Genomic DNA, 19,880 nt, shown 5'->3' with positions numbered 1-19,880 from the left:
CCCCCCCCCCTCAAGTCTCTCACAGTTTATAGTTGGTCGATTCAGCGATTGGAGCCAAAACATGTCTTAGGTTGTCAGGAAACAAATTAAAATGGTTCCACCAACTCAAATGAAAAAATAATAAATACCCCTAACAACTCTTTTCTATTTATAAAAAAAAAAATAAAAAAAAAAAATAAAAAAAATAAGGCAAATATCTTTCTGATCATCGTTTCTGATAAACAGGGGAAACCAACCTGCTCAGAGTTGGCCTGCTGTTCAGTGTGGTAACATCCTTTAATCTGCACTCTAACTACCTGGCATATTACTGTCTGGGGTACCCGTGGTAACCAGGGGGGCACACTGGGTACTTTATGGACAGGTTTCCAAGGTAACCAGACACCCTCCATGCTGAGCAACACACACACAAACACTCACAAGCAGCATGTAGCAGCTTTATTGGGCTTTCAAACTTCATCGGGCAAATACACAGCCTGGGAAAATTCCTATGGTGCTAGAATTAACATTGTTGCTTGTATGCAAACAGGCTGTATGTCAGACAGGGAGGGAGACGGAGAAAGGAAGGATGGGAGGCAAGTGAATGGAGAGGGAGTGGAGCTGTCCTAGTTACGCTAATGCCATGTATATACTTCCTTTTGCCCATGATGTCTGTATTTACGCTATGTGAATTGTGGTAAATGCCAGTGTTTCCCTTTTCATCCACTTTGCGTCAAGCACAACAGCAACAAAATGCCCCACGAATAGATTCTGCTGTCCAATAAGGCAGTGTCGTAAAACTGCTTTTCTATCGCTTGTACACAATGCCAATTGTTACATGAGCCCAAGGGGGTTGGGACCTACAAGACCCTTTAAAGAGTGGTCCTGGAAGGCCATAGCAAAAAGGACAAATACTGACCATTGACAGGGTCAAGACCCCATGTGGGACTGATATGCAGCTGCAGTCAAGGGAGATGGCTAAGAATTCTGGTTTTCATGTATATGTATTGAAGTGTCACCTGAGGTGGTGCTAGTAGAACTATTAGTCTACTGATTGCTGAGTGGGTGGACATTAAATTCATCAACAATAATATTGATAATCGCTTCATTGTCATTTATTAAAACACAAACATTACATACATTAGCTGGTTTTAGTTTTGGTTCTGGTGCTTTTGTAATAGTTATGTTTGTCAACTAATCATCTTTTGATTGAAAAACAATTGAAGTTGTTGGGAAAATATGATGGGCATTTTTGACAATTATGTATTTCAATTAACAGTTTATAATTAAAGAGCATCACACGGTCAGGCTCCTGCATATGTGGCTGAACTCGGTCTAAGGTCTAATATGTTAAATTTACTCTTGGTTTCACGCACCTTAAAACCTGTAGCGATCGAGCTTTTGATCCCATAGCACCTAAACTATATGGAAGGCTTTGCCTCCACCCTTATTGTCAGCTGTTTGTGGATTCTAAATCTGATAAAGACATACCTGTTGAGACAGGCATTTGCACTGCGCATGCAGGAGACACAAGCATGCACAGAGATTCCTCGATTTATAGTTAGATGACCTGCAAGGCTTACAAGACACTTTGTTGCTTATGTCTGTGAAAAACCATTTTTACAATTAGGTTTAATTTGCTTACTTTATAAAGCAGTAATCAAAAAACTACTCACATAATCACTATTATGTCCAGTTTAACTCAAACAAAAACATCATCCCAAATGTGGCTCCTGGGCTGAAACCTTGTCAAATGTCAGTTTCACATCACAAAAGTCTATTTAAGAGTCAGTGACATTAAAACATTTAAAAAATACTTCATTCTTGGCCTGTGGGAAACCCTTATATAAAAGTTCTGGAGAATTCTGCTTGATCCCTAGGGAAAAGAGGCATGGGTTTGTTGAGGGGGGCATGAGGATGATGAAGAGTGCTGGCGTAAGGATGGGGAGAATAGCAGAGGTGCAATTACTGACTCTGCAACGGGATGAGGAAGAGCCAACGGTTTGTCACATGGCCGCTGGTCGTTACTCACATGAACACACACAAACAGGGAAGAAAAAAGGTGCTTGATTCGTTTATTTGCTCTTGATTTATTCTCCATGCGCTAACATAGGTAGCCAAGGGAAGTAATGGGACTGTAGCAACAGAGAACCAAATCACTAAACGTGGAACTGAACCAACAATTACAGGACAGTGCAGCACAATGAAAGCTTTGTCCAGAGGAGGCCACTTTATGTAATCTCTCTGCAGGGGTTTGTCTTTGAGCCTGGATATCACTAAGTAAGTTGGCATCATGTCTGTCCACAGAGCAGATAGCATCTGTGCAGCTGAGGTGGGCAAGATTGGCAGTCAGCTGATGTGTTGAGTACACAACCACAAAAGGACATCAGCTGTAGGACATCTCGCACCTACGTGACCAACTGGACAAGTGGTTTACAGGTTTACCACAGAGTCCACAGCTGTGACAAAAACCTTTGATTTGATGCCGTTTCAGTCACCAGAAATTAGCCAGGAGGTGAGGAGGTGATGTATATATAAAAATGCCCATCACAGTTTCCTTAACCCCAGGGGAGTGTCATCAAAGTGCTTGTATTCTCCAACAATACATAACCTTAAGATATTCATAAAAACCTCTATCATGGTATATGTTATTCCCATACAGTCACCGGCCATTTCATATGTAATGTTATTTCATTTTATGATACTGTCTATTGTGATTAAGTAAATAGTATGGATACTCCTGTGAAAAATTGTTGAAGTCAAAGTTGACCAGACAGGAAATTCCACCACTTCAGTGAATTAAATACTTTTAAAAATCATATTGATGCAAAAGAATCATAAAAATATCCCCCTTGATTTCCGGCATTACCAACAATGGCTTAAAACTACCAGAGATATTAAAAGGGATAAATAGACATAGTTTATACCATAGTATAAACAGTATGGCAAAAAACAATATATTTGTATACTGCCCACTCCTCTTCCAATAAGTATTTTAAAAAACTCTTTCAAACTAGTGGGTGTTGCAGTTAATAAACAGGGCTAAAAAACAAAAATGCCATCAGCACAAAGTCTTTACTACTGTCTGTGAGCATGTAACACAAGCAGGCCTAGGATTGACAGCGGATAGCCATCCAGCAGAGGCTTAGTGTAATGACTGGGTTGGAAATCTAGGCAAAAATTCACCAGAAAAATTCCCAACATCTTCCAATTTTCCATGTGTCCTTAAAGCCTGCATTTTTATCCGCTGGCTAATACAGAAACTGACTAATAAACAGTTAACAGACAGACTGACTCCTGGAAGTTAGCAAACAGTGACTGCAGCTGCAACTGAACAAACCCCTGCACATAGACAAGTCATGACTCTGAGACGCCTGGAACTGTTTCTGTTTCTGGTGATTCAGTTTTTACTTCCCGGAAAAAAAAATGAAAATGCTGCAACAATAGATAGAAACGATGATAATGATACAAATTTATCTTTATGACTGGTATTAGGAAACGATGAATCAAAAGTTCAAAATACATGGAGCAGTCAAATATCTAAGAATAGGCAAGGCTTCACTCACTCCACTTTGGGAAGTTTAACATAACGTATTCCTAGAGTTTAAGACGCAAAAAGCAGTATCACACCCACACATAAGCCCTGATGGTGAAGAGGGTCACAAAACCAGGTCATACAACACGCACTGACCCATTTAGAAAACCGGTTTATCCAGGGTCACTGCATTGGTCTGACAGGCGTACAGGTGTGACGGTGTCAGAATCCAACAAGGGCATTACTACCTAACAGCTGGCTGGGTGGATACAGCTGTGACTGCATCCAGAGGGAGGACGGAAGCGATGGGAGGATGAGAGGCAGGAAGGGAGGGAGGCGGAGGAGGGAAGCATTGGGGACAGAGTCCAACAAAAAAAAGGGAGAAAGGCAGCAACTCCGTTTGTGTGTAGTACTAGTCACACAGAATGAATGAATTAAATTCACAAGACTATGGATTGGTAATTCTATCATTTATTTCTTCCCTTTGGTAGTAAATTGCCTCATTTGTCACTGCCTTCCTTGGTTTGTCCATGTGTCATCCGGTGATATTGCCAACACCATTCATCATATTCTGATTCAATTTTTGAGAATTTATGCATCTCATTGCTATTATGAGGGCGGATTTCGGTCGTCGTATTTTTATTTGTATTCTTTTGCATGTTTGCGTGCTGCTGCGCTTCCCTGTGTGTGTGTGTGTGTGTGTGTGCGCGTGTGTAATAATAATAATAATAATAATAATAATAATAATAATAATAATAGAAAGTTCTTTGGCATTCCTTGTTTGTGTTTGTTCATGTTTCACAAAGACCTGAGCCAGACCAACAACAAAGATAGAAATCCTATCACATCCATACAGGCATAGTATATCATACAGTTGTTAAACATAATAAAATGACAACAACAATACTTGTTATCGGCCAATTCGCAAGTTCTGGTATCAGAATTGGTATAAGGAAGCAAAAAATGGTATTGAACCATCTCTAACTACTACCACCATGACTAAATGCCTTGCTCCCACAGGTGTTTTCAGTTATTCTGATTAGGGTCTTATATTGAGCAGACGGGAATCATGCAGGCTAATCCTTATTAAGAACCTATCAGGCTGTTGAGAAAGTCAAGCCTCCAAAACTGCAGAGAGCAGCCATCATGGGATCTTGATGTGCATTTGTGACATTAGTGAGAGGCGCTGTAGCTGGTGCAGAGTCGTCCTTGCTGGTCTTGGCTTAATATATTGTAGCCCTGCCGCTGCTTGGTTTTATAAACTAATTTGTGATATCTCTCTGTTTCGCCATGGCTTGACTTCTCTGCTTGCGTGCCACGGTTTGTAGTAGTAGTAGTAGTCTAGGGCAGGCTAGTCCTGCATTTACTCAATAAATGACAATATTCTCTTCTCTCATTAAACATTTTTCTCCCATTCTTCTCTCACACCTCCTTCCTCCCTCTCTATCCTCATCTTCCTCCCTGTCTCCTGGAGACGTGTGTTAGCACAATTTAGTTAATTAAGAAAGACATCTGCCCTCACACTCAGGACATAAAAAAGTAATCTGGGCACAATCTGGGTCAAACATTCAGGACTGAAAACAACATGTTCTATAACTTACACATACAAAAACTACCTCCTACACAAACACAAACACACACACACAGTTGAAAAGCTTGGCTAGAGTGGATCTAACAGCTTGTCGTGTCCAGGCCAGTGCCCTCAGCTTCAACATGACTTCATTGACACCCGCTGTGTCCTGCTAAGAAACAGACTACTGACCTACTAAACAACAGGAGCCCTCTCATCAGAGCTTTCACTGCCACAGATCCATAAGCCAATTAGAAGATATGCAACAAATGGTGGATCAAGGAGCCACATTACACGGCAAACAGGGCTAGGCATTGTTCAAAAATATTCAATACCTGTACTGATAATTATATATGCTGTGACAAAAAGAAATTGCAACGTCTCAAATTATGGCACACATCTTTTTTTTGTTATTTTTCAGCTCCTACTGCTTGACCTCTGTCTCTGTGTAACAGCGTTTTTACCTGCCTGCCACTACCACATGTAACGTTGGATACCCAATCACAGATAGGATTAGATCTTGGTAGAAGCATGCTGCATGCTTATTGGCTCACTGACGCTGGTGAGGTCTACTCCTCAGGTATTGAAATTGCATTTTTCGATTGAGGCAATTTGTCGGTACCTAAAAAGTGTTCAATTGTGGGGCGACCTCTACATCCCAGTAAGAGCGTGTGCCCCATGTAGGCTGAGGCCTTTGCAGCGGCCCGGGTTCCAACCCGACCTGTGGCCCTTTGCTGCATGTAGTCTCCCATCTCTCTCCCACCTTTCCGGTCTATCCACTGTCCCTCTGAAAAAAGCCCCAACAAAAAAAAAAATATTAAAAATAAAAATATTAAATACTGTACCCATCCCTTACACTAACCCTTTCATACTCTGAAGTCAAGGATATAGAGCAGCAAATTACCATTATCAATAATCCAAACTATTTAATGGTAAGAAAAACACTGATTAAAGAAGAAACTGAATACGCACCGGAAGAAGACAACATCAGAACAAAATCTGTTAACAGCATCTAAGGGGAGGGTGTCAAAGCCACCAACCAGGACTCATGAGGATGGCTACATGACTGAGGCTTTCAGATCCAACGCCAAAGACTGAACTTCAATGCTCTATTCAATTAGCAGTTTAATAATTCAACCATCAGAAAAAAGGGGAATTAAGTTTACTTACAGAGCGTGAGGTGGCATTGTCAAATTGCTTGATTTGTCTGATTAACTGTCCAAAGTATTTACAGTTCTAAAAAAATTTTGGATTTAGGAATCTGAACTACTGAATGTTTGACATTTATGCCTGATAAAATACTTGAACTAGAAATCAATTAATCCAGTTAATGTCAGTTCATCTTCTTTTGATTTACTATGAATCATAAAAACACTACAAGGTTTGATAGCAAGACCACAACAACTGCTTCAGGATTCAGGAAACTTGATTCAACACAGAACACAAATGAATGATCACTTTGGTATCCATAATCAGTGCAATTACGGGGTATCTTTAATATACAAATTTTTGCCCAATCATCATCCTGATAGTCCCATAAAGCAAGACATGTGAAATGCAGAGATGCAACCCTACAGTCAGTAAGACATTGATATACTGTGGGCTACGGTCTCTAAATACCACATATGGGGATATTGAGCACTCTTATCTAATTCCTATAGCCACCTGATGCCAAGAATACAAGCAATCCTCTTGCTCCAAGTATCAAATGATTCACACATAACCCCGGTAACCCGTTCTCCAACAACACCTCCCATAGGACACCTGGGGGAAAGCAGTAATAAGCCTTTTCAAAATCCACAGAACTACATGAAAGAAAGAAAAGCTAACTTTTGTGACCCATTGCTATGCAAGACGATAACAACCTGCTCACTGCTCTGAAACTGAGTTTCCACAATTGGTTTGAAGTTCTCTCTCTATTTATCTGCTGACAGTCTTCAAAGTAAAATCAAGAGTCTAGCCAGCCGTTTAAAGCGTGTCCTCTTTCCTCTACCTTTTCATCCTTTATTCCCTTATCCTTGCCATTCAGTTTGGCCGATCAGTAGAGACGACTGCCTGTCAGCCTCTTGTCCTTTAGTCAGACTTGGCTGCTCCGCTCTGCTGGCCTCCGGCTCACCTCAACCAGACAGACCGGAGCACAGCATGGCAGCGTCCTGGCACTAAGCGCACACAGAGCTTTAATTCAGACCAACACTTCCTACTTTGTGTTGGTGTGTCTCGGAAGGCAGGAAGCCAGCGCCGTAATAGGATGTTCCTCACTTGGGTTAGCGCCAGAACGCTAGTCAAAAGCAAAGGCACCGGGCTTCATTGAACATACTAATGCTGCCTTTACATGGGTGCTGCTTGATTTATTCATATAATGCCGTTTGTAAAAAATAAAAAATAATGATACCAACCTAGGGGTTGAGACACACCTTGTGACGCCGCCACAAGAAAAATCTGAGGGCTCACAATATGATCAAGAGGATAAAAAAAATAAGAAAAAAAGACGTTTAGCCACATACATGTTTTTTTAGACTTTTTGTTTGAATTTGGTCACAGCCAGTAGTAATATGCAATACTGAGGGTTTGCCGGTAGACAAGGCTTGGTTTTACGGAGTCTCAATCCACAAAGGTTGGAGTAAATTACCAGAAAAATCAACCAACAGCTATTTTAATAATCCTAGTAATGAGTAATGATTTTATTCATCTCTCAAGAAAAAATGCCAAGAATTAGCTTCCTTAAGTTCCACAAATGTGGAAATAGGCTGTTTTTCTTTATCTGAAATGACAGTGAATCAAATCTCTTTGAATTTTGGCTGTTGGTCCAATTAAACAATCTGAAGACATTCAAATTAATGATGGCTGACTGACTGCAGCCATCATAATCATGCATGAGACAACCAAATAAAAGGTGTTTGGCCGACAACTGTAATCTGCAAACTTCTATTGGACAGCCAGTCATGTCATCATTAATTTGAGATTCAACAGCCAAGCGCCTACTCCCTAATGAAATAGCTAGACAATAATGTATAGTGTCTGACATTACATCGCCGGTCATCTGAAAACCGCAGCATCAACAGCAACCCATCACACGGACAATAATCCTTAATCTGAAATCAGGCAGCCAATCAGGCATAATCTGACATTAGGCAGCAAACACATTAATCTCATCAGTGGATAGAGGGGATTATGACGGCCCGTCAGCAAGCGTCCCCACTCAGCAGATCTTTGTGTGTTTTGCTTTAGCACTGATGAAACGACGATGCAGAGATGAAGTGAAACAGGTTTAATGAGAGACTAAAGTGTTTTAACACTTTGAAATTGAGTTACTTTTCCTAAAGTCACACCTTGGATTTATTTAATTGGGACCTTAGAGATAGTGGTCTCATATTTTGTTTTTCCTGAAAGTGACTGAAAACACATTCAAGCCTTTAGAAACAGGCTCAAAAATGTTTGCATTTCCCTTTCTACTCTTAAAGCCATGTTGCCAGTCTGTCCATCTGTCTAGCTGGAACACAAACAGATACAGCTGATTATATCCTCTCCATACTCCAAGAGCAAGAGAGAAAGAAAAACTAATTGGATAACATGAATGGGAGATTTAAAAATACATAAAAAAAAAAAAAAAAAAAAATCACGTTGGTGTCCATGTGTACAATATTTCAAAACAGACTAAGCAAACAGTTATCTCTTTGTCTGTAGCAGCATGTTACATTTAAGGACTGAGCAAGCCAAAAATTATCTTATATTAAACTGCAGATAACCACTGAGGTCAGCTGAAGGAGTATCATCTCAGGGAGGGTGAAGTACCCCCTCACACTCACACACACACACACATATCTCTGGTTACAGCAGCTTGTGATGGCCAACACCCCAGAAAATACATTATGTTAGCTATGACTTGTATTGGAACAAATGATTAATAAATTAACTCCATAGTGCAACAAACAATTACACCACATCGTTACATGAAATTTGAAGGCATGGACTCACTCTAACATCAACTGTAGTTGACAAAAAGCAGCAGTAGCTCATGATTGAGTGATTTAAGTGATACAATTGTTTATTAGTGACTTGTATGTAGCTACTCGTTGAGTTGCAATTGCTAGAAAGACAGGGCAGACGTTGGGAGGGGAATTCTGTCGGCTGATTCATGTGTCCCTTCTAATCACATGGAAGTTAAGACAAAAGATGGGATAACTGGCCACAAAGCGCCATGCTATGCCAATCAGTCAGTGAAACCAACGGCTGTGAAGTGACGGATATTTTTAAGTAGACCGAACAGGACTGTGCTCTCTACCCGGATTCTCCACCCTGCTACCGGCCGGGAATCCCTTCCAGCTTCTTTTTGAAATAGGGTGTGACACTCCAAAAAACCTCAACAGACAACTTCGTAACTTGCCAGTCAAACAAAGTCAGGAATTTATCAACTCAGATATTATTTAGGTTGATAAGTAACTGAGCGGAGAAGGCAGCGTGACCCCAGCACCGACAGACGTGCCGTGTGTCTGCAGTCTTGCCTATTGTTCCGCCGCTGTCACAGCCGTTAAGGTGCACCGCAGATTAGCTAGCTTTAGCTTTTAGCCTCGCCGCAGCACAGCCGGCCAGCTAGCGTAGCCGCTCGCCTTTTCACACAAAGCTAAAAAGGTAACACGGCACCTTTCTTCCACCCTGGTTCCCAACAGTCGGTGTGTTGACCCGGCCAGAAGCACAACGCAGACCAGCCAAACAGTAAATCATAAACACAGTTTAACATACCCAGAGCTCTGTTCCCCAACTCATCGCGGATTCCTCCTTCTGAGTTCTCCCGTATTAGACACAGACTTCCCCGCTCAGACTCTCCTAAACTGCCGCTGGGACTCCCGGTTCTTCAGTGTCTGCTGACAAGCACACACTCCTCCTCCTCCTTCTTCTCCTTCTCCTCCTTCTGCTCTCTATCCGCCTGAATCAGCAGAGGGGGCCCTTCCACATTTTTTAAAATAGGGTTAGAAGAGCGGTTTTAGACCTAAGAAAGACCAACAAGTAACTAACATAGAGCAAAACTATGAGCTTTCTGTAAATAATTAGGCTAATATTATGGGATTTTATTGATTCATTCAGTAAGGATAGGCAAATAAATGCATAGGAACCAGAGTCTAGAGTATAATTTGAGTGGGATTGATTACTTCATCAAGTTTAATGAATTTGATTTAAATCAGTTTGATATTATTTTGTCATTGTGCTTTCTGTTGGCCCAATTTCAAGATGAAATTTACCAAATAAAGTACCTTCCAACTATTGTACAAATCATTAAGATCAAAGTATTGATGATATTAAACAATCTTAATAGGTTCTATATAACTCCTTCCGCTGAGTGTTAAACTAGACTCAACAGTATTTCCATATCACATCTCAACATTCTTGGACAATTGTACAATAATTAGCCTACTTGGTGGAACAATTTATCAGTTACATGCAATTTATTTTGAATATTCACTGCTAGTACTTAAATTCATGCTGTACTTGTTTCTTTAATAAATGAGTAAATTTGATCTAGCAAAGAAATTATGTAAGACCTGTAATGACTGCTGAATTATAGTAATAATTCAGCAGTCATTACTATTCATCATTCAGATAATGTATTAGTTTTGTCATTGAAGTTACGGAACAGTACATCAACTGTAAAAATGTAAGAGCCTACTCTCAATTTAGTTCTGTGGCATGCATAGAAAGTTTCCAAATATCTCCTTCTGACGCAATATATTAAGTTTAAAACCCCCATTCTTTTATTTAAATGAAATGCACCTCTGACTGACATTTATGGGAAGGGATGTAGTTCATCTTTAGACAGAACCCCACAGACTGTTAATATTTACTTATATTTTGTCTATGCTATACCTCTGTTTGTTAATTGGTTAATGAGCAGTTCCATCTAGTGGCCAATATGTGTTAATGCAGCTTTAAATAGATAGATAGATAGATAGATAGATAGATAGATAGAGTGTAGGTTCACATTATATCCCTTTTGTACAATGTACAGGTGTTTTTCTTTTGAAAACAGATTAAAAAAATACAATATCACATTTGTTTATTGTAAAATTTTCATTCAATCTGCTTTCTATTTATGATTTTTAAAATGTACAGTACTCCTATTTTTTTTATTTCTCTTTTTGTGGTTATTGTTATGTGCCAAAATAACCCAAGTTTCTTGTTCGTGAAAACTGGGAATAAACCTCCCACTCCCCCTCTTCTCCTGTAGGTGCGCTAATGTGTGAGACAGAAGGCAAACTGCTAACAGCACTAGGAAGGAAGAAGAAAGTTCATTGCGATGGAGAAACGTCAGCTAGCTACTTGGGGTGTTTTAATGGTTTTAGGGTAGTTTTTCAGCTACTAAAGTTATAAAATTAACTGTTTTCGAGCAGGCACAGACAGACATGCTCCGCTGCATGCTAAGGTAAGAGACGTCACTTATTTTCCATCCATAGCTAAATCTACACGTGCATTTTGAAGTGCACTCGGGTGCCTTCACGACCTTCGGCATACATTTCTAATGTAACTGCCATTTAAGGTTTTCCAAATGTTATTTTAAAACAGTTTCACTATATGTTCATAAATATCTTTAGATTCACGTGTTTAAATCATTGACTGTATGTTTGACATTGACAAAACATGAGCAAACGTGTGTCTACATCGTCGTTGTTTACGCCATTTATTGTATTACTTTAAGTCTGTTTATTTATGGAAATTAATGTTTTAAGTCTAGCTGGGTTCAAACGAAACGCAATTGATGAATAGTAAATTCAATTATACATGAATTTTGTTTCTACATTAATGTAACTATATAAAAGGCTGCTGTACCTGTTGGCTTCCTCACACGTTTTTTCTTTCTAACTTTACCGAAGTATTTAGCTAAGCTAGTTAGGGAAAAGTAAACTTCTAAGTAAATTGGCTAGAGTTTGCTGTTAAAATGACAACTTACGGCCACAATTATTAAGATATTATGCAACATTAGTGGTGTACTTTGCGTTACTCAGTAAAATTAGAGATGGTTTTGTAATAATAATTAAACTCTATATATGTAAAAATGCGGTTTAAATCCGTCTGTCAACTCACAGAATAGGCTAAGTAGTTAAAGGTGCCCTGCCACACAAAACCGTTTTACTTGCATTTTTGGAAATATGTTAGGTTCATATGTGTTTGTGTTATGTCCTGAATTTGAAAATGAACTGCTACCTCCTCCTGTCAGCACTAGTCCCTGAAAAAAAATAAGCAGAGAAATCAAGCCAATTACAAAGGTCAGTCTGATGTCATGTTGCCTGAGCTCATCACTATTCATGACCTAGCTGGATAAATGATGATGATGATGATGATGATAATATCCAGGCTCTCATTGGCTAGCTGTTAGTCAATCAGAGTCAAGCAGCTTGGCTCGTTGAATATTTATGAGAACTGGCACAAGTGAGCTGAGTCTTACTGCAGGATTATAGAACCTCGGACATTACCACAAAGTAATGAAATGCATGTGGCAGGGCACCTTTAAATTTCATTAATGTAACCTGTGCAACCCTTGGCTTCACCTCTAACTTGTACAGCTTGTTAACCTGCTGTTTATGTAGATTACAATTAAAACCGGTGGTCTTGGGATTTAGATTTACAATTAAATCAAACAATTGTTCGACTCTGTTGCACCACGGATAAATTTATTTTAAGGTGGATGAACAACTACATGTTTTCCAGGAACAATTTGGAAAATTTACCAGGCTACATGAGTTATGTTGAAAAATATTGTATACACTACTGGTCAAAAGTTTGGGGTCACTTAGAACTTTCTAATGCTCTCCATTATAGACAGAATATACCAGCTGAGATCAGTTGCAGTTTTTTTAACCAGGGCAGCAGTTTTATGATTACATTATGTGCTTACATAATTGCAAAAGTGTTCTCCAATGTTTTCTCAGTTAGTTTTTAAAATGATATCCGATTAGTGAACAGAATATGCCTTTGGAACATTAGACGAATAGATGCTAATAATGGGCAATGTAGCTATTGCTAAATATCAGCCCCCCCACTCAGATCAGCTGGTATTCTGTCCACAATGGAGTGGTATGGGAATTTGTAAGTGATCCCAAACTTTTGACCAGTAGTGTAATTTTAGATTTTGTTAAACTAAAGTTATAATAAAATAATCTTACTTGTTTCATTAATAAAAAGTATGTCTGCTTACTTTTTGGATAATTCTATTGACATACTATCAGCTTGGTAAAGTGTTAGAATGGAACACTGGAGACATGATAATAAACTGGAGACAAGAGAGATGTTGGGTGTTTTTTGCTGTTTATGCTCTCATCAATTATTAGTTTTACAGTATATGGAAAGCTGATAGCAACAACATACAACTTACTTTAAAACTTGCATTACTTTTACACACATTTCGCAATGTTCTTAAGAGAACGTTAGACTACATCTTTTTTTTATCAAGTTGTCATGTTGTGTTCAGACCATGACCATACTTTTATTTAAACCAGTACGCTGTGTCCTACGGTAGCTCTGACTAACGCTGTTAACAAACACTTATTGAGGAGTCTGTTGCAGGTTGGCTGAGCAGCGCCGGCAATGTTCAGTCCGCTGTATGAGCTCTGCAGCCAGGAGGAGGAGAGCTGTGCGCAGTGCCTTCCAGGTCCTGGACCAACCACTCCAGCCCATCCACCAACATGCGTATGAAGCTAACCTCCAAAACAGCATTGCCTGCCGCAACAAGTAGGTTCTGGTCTCTTATCAGCTCTGACCAGTTCTTGTTGCTTTCCCCTACTGTATTAGTCATTGAAATGAATTTCTAAATGCTTGCTGATCATATGCTTGCTGATCATTAGCTCTCTATTTCTCTCTTTGTAAGGTACATAGAGTTGACTGAAAAGGTACGGAAAGGTGGAGGGGAAAATGCCATCATTAGACACACTCAGAGAAATAGGAAGTTGATGGTCAGGGATCGGCTGCGCCTCCTGTTGGATGACGAGGACTTCCTGGAGCTGTCACCATTCGCTGGGCTGGGTCTGCCATATGGGGACATCCCTTCAGCCGGATGCCTGACTGGTCAGAAACCAATACTGCAATCCTACACCTTAAATACTAACCATAGACTGTATAATCAGACTAGCTTGAAGTGCCTCAGGTTAACTTAGTTTACTCTTCTGATTTATTTGTTATTATTATTTTATTTGTTTTAGAGATAGCGATTTATTTCCAACCTTATGAAGATGGATGTGTGATGCGCATGCATGCCACCGACTTATACTGGGCGTGCTTGTGTGCGCATCTATCCAGGCATTGGCAGGATCAATGGCCTGTGGTGTGTGTTCATTGCCAACGATGCCACAGTGAAAGGTGGCACAGCGTATCCAATCACAGTGAAGAAGCAGCTAAGAGCACAGGAAATAGCAATTCAAAATCGACTGCCTTGTGTTTACCTGGTCGACTCTGGAGGAGCTTTTCTACCGCTGCAGGTAAACACACACACACCTCTTCCATAGTAAGGGGATCTTTTCAGGGGATCTTAATGTAAGTGTAATGTAGGTGAAATATATATTGACTGCTATTTTAATCTCTAATTCTCTGTGTTTGTATAATTATCCAGTCAGAGATCTTTCCTGATAAGAACCAAGGAGGAAGGACGTTCTATAATGAAGCCATCATGTCTGCCATGAAAATCGCACAGGTAAAGAAAAAAAGTAGTTTTGGCATTAACAGAACAAAAAATTAAAAAAAGGCCTTTGATTTAATGAATTTGTTGTTATAAATACTAAACAGATTTGACATACTACTATTCTTGGAGCCATTTAAAGCAAAAAGCAGACAAAACTGTAATATGTGCCAATAATGTATATAATCAGGAAGCCTGTTTTAAGGTTTCCTCTATTTAGTTTTTTTTTCGTGGCATCGGATTTACAAATTTCCTTTCTAAGTACAGCAAATAAAATTGACGTTAAATTGATCTTTAGGCCATAAAAGGTAGAAAGGAATGCAATTCATGTAGGACCGTAGCAGCCCAGTTTTGTGTTATTTGACATTTTGCACACTGTCAGTCACCTGTACTCACTTAATTATTCATTAATTAAGTTTTAGTTTTGGGCCTTTGACCTGCATCAAGTACAATTTACTAAAAAACTACCTGATGGTCTAAGGAACAAATGTCATCGATAAAGAGAATACAATGACAGTGTGAAGGATTCTTTGATTTCTCTTTAAGTTTTTTTTTTAACCTACACACCTAAGATCTGCAAGAGTTTTTCTCAAAATTGAAAGTCCACACAGAAAAGACACACAATCACATAATAATAAATTTGATTGATAAAATCACAGTTATTGCAGTCTTTTTACTATTTCCAAATAAAAACCACTAACAATCTTAAAGTTGTCGGTGGTGTGCGGGTCATGCACGGCGGGTGGAGCTTACATCCCCACCATGGCAGAAGAGGCAGTGATGGTGCACCGGATAGGGACCATATTCCTGGGAGGACCACCACTTGTCAAGGCCGCCACGGGAGAGGAAGTCACAGCAGAAGACCTGGGAGGGGCCAGGCTTCACGCTGAGTAGGTCCATAAATCAAACAAATTTCAAAATATACAGATATTAGAGTGCCCAAATTATGAAGAAAAAAAATCACTTAACTTATTTTGTGTCTCTGGTGCTTCCACACGCTTACAAACGTGGGCAAAAAAAAAAAGAAGTTTCTGAATGTCCTCTGCCTTTACTCTCCGGATGAGCTGTTCAAGATCTTCACGACTTTCTAAGTAACTAGCTGAAACAATGTGGCTAACTGTAGCACATGCTAGCACTAGCATGCTAGCTCATTCTCAATGGCAAAACACTGCAACAACACACACTAGTTGACCATAATCTACAAAAGAACTACTCACATGTCCCTGTTCTGCAGGTATTCCACAAGTGTGCCCTCGTTTAGAAGAAGTCTCCCAGCTAATCCTGCCTTGTACTGACCAAAGTTGGAGAAAGAGTTGATGAGGATGTGATCTTACATAGCTGCTGCGCATGTTCAACTCCCAACAAGGATAGTATAGAAGTGAGATGTCTCACTCTATAGGTAAAACAGAGACCTAAACACAAAGGGGGAAAACAATATCTGCAGCAAGGTGCAGTACAACAAAAATGTTTTTTAATGAAAATGATCCATATAAATGTATTCTGGTACAACCTCAAAATACAATTACAAAGCTGAAAATGAGTAGAAAATGGGCGCTTTAAAGAAATAACAGTAAGAATGTCATCAAGTCTGTCAATTTACGTGGTTTCAGGGTGAGTGGCTGTGTGGACCATTTTGCCTGGGAAGAAAAGGAGGCATACGATTACACCAGAAACATCGTATCAACCCTCAACTTCCAACTGCCTGAGGAGGAGGAGGAGAGAAAGATGGAAGCTGAGGAGGAGCCGCTGTATAGTTCAGAGGAGCTTCTGGGGCTCGCTCCTAAAAGTCATAACTACAGTCTGGATGTTAAGATGGTACAGTTTGCAAAACATATAATATGGTACACTGATCAGAATTCTACATGCTATTTTGTTTTTGCCCCTGTTTTTCATGAGCTGAACTCAAAGATCTAGCGTTACTATGTACACAAAAAGCTTATTTAAACCAGTCAGTAAAATAAAAAAGAATAAGTCGCTGGATATTGGCAGCCCACTCTAAAATGTGCAGTTTTATCTCAAAGCCCGATGCTGTCCAATCAGCATCTTGATATGCCACACCTGTGAGGTGGATGGAATTTCTTGGCAAAGGAGAAGTACTCACTAACACAGATTTAGAAAGATTTGTGAACAATATTTGAGAGAAATAAGCTTTTTGTGCACATGAAAAAAGTCTTAGTTCCTTGAGTTCAGCTCATAAAAATGGGGTCCAAAAAAAAAGTGGTGCATTTATAATTTTGGTCAGTGTAGTTAGCATGGGCAGTAAATACATTCCTTCTGACGTAACAGCCAGGGAAGAGAGACAAATGTAATCCTCACAGAATTAAACCTAAACACTGCAGTTTGTCCCAGTGGTTTAACGACATGTTCTCTGGCAAGTGCAGTGCTAAAACACCACAATGATTTTAGATTATCCCTTCAAACTTCATGGCAAATGATGTTGTTGGTTAGTATTTTTCACGTCATGGCAGTCATGTTCCTATCTCACTGAATCCCGACTTAACACGCTGTTTGTTGTTTCTGTCTGTCCGTCCAGGTCATTGGTCGGCTGACAGACGGCAGCCGCTTCCAGGAGTTTAAAGCTCTCTATGGAGCCACGCTCATCACTGGCTTTGCAAAGATACATGGGTAAAAGATACAAACACACACAGATGTAGATAATGAAAGCAGGAATAACATACACTTTTCAGGTAACAAACTGAATTAAAGTCTGCAATTATGTTGGAATAATGGTTATTAAATTATAATAATTTAACAATTTAACAATAATTAATCCCTTAATAAAGGCATATATTACAAGCAGATTGTCGGTGGGATTCCGATCACTGCCGTCAAATAACGCCACAGTGGATGCTTTCCCAGCTGCAGGATAGCTTTTTTATTGTTTTTGAGTATTTGTTTTCACATCTGTGTGTATGTACTGTGTTAGACACTTAGTGGGAATAGTAGCCAATGACGGAGAGCTGTCATACCCAGCCGCACTGAAGGGAAGCCATTTTGTCCAGTTGTGTGACCAAAGAGACATCCCCCTTCTCTTCCTCCAGAACACAGCACCCACAACAGCTCTAACACTCTCCACAACACAGGTATCACTCTGAATAAAACACACACACACACACACACTTTCTTAGATTTACATTTTATGAAGTCATTATTATTATTATTAAGTCCATTTTGTACAGATTTTCTGGGACATCAAAGATTATATATCTGAAGTAGTAATTCCTGAAAAAAAAATTATCATTACTGATGCAAATACAGGTAAAGCCCTGAAAGGCAGGATTAAGAAAGATTATCCTGGTCAGTTTGTGACTTTTTATTCAAATAATTTTGTAGTGTCATATATGTATTTTCTCAGTTTGTTTCTCTTTCTTCTAGGCAGAGATGAACACTAACCATCTGAAGGCTCAGGGTTCGATGATTTCAGCAGTAGCGTGTGCCTCCGTCCCCAAAATCACAGTGGTGATTGGTGGTTGCCATGGTGCAGACAGCTTCGCCATGGTTGGTGTTTTACCTACCTTATCAATTTAATGCTATACTGTGAAACTAGTTTATATCAATGAACATCTGTTACATTTAAGCCATTGCCAAATGAGCTCCACACAACTTTCTGTTTTCCTCAGTCTGGCTATGTTTACACAATGGTGTAGTCTGGAGACTTTGGGTTGTGTACCAAAACTCGGTGCTAATATGGCACCGGTGCCCAAACAACCGGTATTTACCGGACCAATAGCAGCGCGGATTTTGATGTAAATGTAAATGTAAATGTAAATGTGCTGTATTTATATAGCGCTTTTCCAGTCTTAACAACTGCTCAAAGCGCTTTTACATCTACAGGAAACATTCACCATTCACACACATTCATACACTGTGGCCGGGGCTGCCGTACAAGGTGCCACCTGCTCATCAGATAAACATTCACACACATTCATACTCCGATGCACAGCACCGGGGGCAACTTGGGGTTCAGTGTCTTGCCCAAGGACACTTCGACAATGACTGCAGGGGCAGGGATTGAACCACCAACCTTCCGATTGGCAGGCAACCTCTCTACCACTGAGCCACAGCCGCCCCATTGATGCCACTGATATGCCTGCGCTTCTCTCTGAGTTGGTTGTTGGAGGCAACAGAAGCATCGCTGCATGTGACACTATTTAAGTCTACAATTGACAGCAGGTATTGTTAGCCTACCGTTGGCTAGTAACTGGATTTAAAAAAAATGGTTAAAATGCTGACTGCTTATGTAAAATTAGGTGTTAAGTGAGACTGTATTTCACTTTAGAAGATCCCAACTCCGGGGCGTAACAGCCTGCGGCTGCCGTTGTCGGGAAAGCGATGCAGACGATGCGTTCACTTGAAACTGGTGGCCTAAGCTTTGATGTGCAAACAACAGTTTGTAAAACAACCATTTCCCATCTGGCAGTCGTTTAACAGCAATTTACTGGTGGAAAAAGTAATTTTTTATTAAATCATTTACTTTTGACCATACGGCCTTAGCCAACTATCATTTTGTGCTTTTTTTCAGGCGTTGTTTAGGTATGTGCACCATAATTAATTAATTTTTTTAAAGGTATTTTTTTGGGGCACATTTAGGCCTTTATTGACAGGACAGCTGAAGACATGAAAGGGGAGACAGGTCGGAGTCAAACCCCGGCAGGCTGCCTTGAGGGGTAATCCTCTACATATGGGCGCCTGCTCTACCAACTGAGCTATCCGGGCGCCCCATGCGCACCGTTTTTAAAGTATTGCTTTAGCACAGGTAGAGAAAAACCCCAAACGATACCCAACCCTACTTTTACAGTACGTCACAGCTGAGAAAGGCCTCAGCAGCATTGAGCCTTGTGGCGTTTTTCCACTGCTGGTAACAGCTTGCCTCGGCTCGCCTCGGCCCGCCTCGGTTCGCCTCGGCCCATTATACTTCCGTTTTCCATTGCAGATTGAGTAAAGCCTCAGCGTGGCTGGTCACTATAGCAACGCGTGATGACGTAATTTTCAGCGCGGGTCACAACAGCACGTCGGCTACTCGCCGCAGCCAGAAGAAATGTTTTGTTTTAAAAGAAGCTGAAGGAAGCAACGAAAATCACCGCTAAAAAAACCAGGAGTTTGGGAATACTGACGGAGTTCAGACGTCGACATGACTGTTG

General features: G+C 40.1%; 2 protein-coding genes across 6 annotated transcripts in view; one reads left to right on the top strand and one right to left on the bottom strand.

The window, feature by feature from the left end:
• fnbp1l (formin binding protein 1-like) overlaps positions 1 to 10,043 on the bottom strand; it is a 44,340-nt gene extending 34,297 nt beyond the window's left edge. For all 4 annotated transcript variants that reach the window (XM_034880695.1, XM_034880698.1, XM_034880694.1 and 1 more), the window contains exon 1: positions 9,822 to 10,043. In XM_034880695.1, the coding sequence (XP_034736586.1) occupies positions 9,822 to 9,845 (24 nt within the window). In that variant the 5' untranslated portion in view covers positions 9,846 to 10,043. The remainder of the gene's footprint in view (positions 1 to 9,821) is intronic.
• Positions 10,044 to 11,285: 1,242 nt separating this feature from the next.
• The window catches only part of si:ch211-198n5.11 (methylcrotonoyl-coenzyme A carboxylase 2), a 9,761-nt gene continuing 1,166 nt past the window's right edge, over positions 11,286 to 19,880 (top strand). Inside the window, exons 1-10 of one of the 2 annotated variants that reach the window (XM_034880693.1) lie at positions 11,286 to 11,496; positions 13,635 to 13,799; positions 13,936 to 14,132; positions 14,364 to 14,542; positions 14,674 to 14,754; positions 15,451 to 15,629; positions 16,350 to 16,554; positions 17,273 to 17,364; positions 17,666 to 17,822; positions 18,115 to 18,237. In XM_034880693.1, coding sequence (XP_034736584.1) covers positions 11,477 to 11,496; positions 13,635 to 13,799; positions 13,936 to 14,132; positions 14,364 to 14,542; positions 14,674 to 14,754; positions 15,451 to 15,629; positions 16,350 to 16,554; positions 17,273 to 17,364; positions 17,666 to 17,822; positions 18,115 to 18,237 — 1,398 coding nt within the window. In that variant the 5' untranslated portion in view covers positions 11,286 to 11,476. Of the gene's footprint in view, positions 11,497 to 13,634; positions 13,800 to 13,935; positions 14,133 to 14,363; positions 14,543 to 14,673; positions 14,755 to 15,429; positions 15,630 to 16,349; positions 16,555 to 17,272; positions 17,365 to 17,665; positions 17,823 to 18,114; positions 18,238 to 19,880 lie in introns of both variants that reach the window. The other variant, XM_034880692.1, reaches the window with a different exon arrangement.

The sequence above is a fragment of the Etheostoma cragini genome, chromosome 9 (genome assembly GCF_013103735.1).
Source record: "Etheostoma cragini isolate CJK2018 chromosome 9, CSU_Ecrag_1.0, whole genome shotgun sequence".
NCBI lineage: Eukaryota > Metazoa > Chordata > Actinopteri > Perciformes > Percidae > Etheostoma > Etheostoma cragini.
This window is presented reverse-complemented; position numbering and strand designations above follow the sequence as displayed.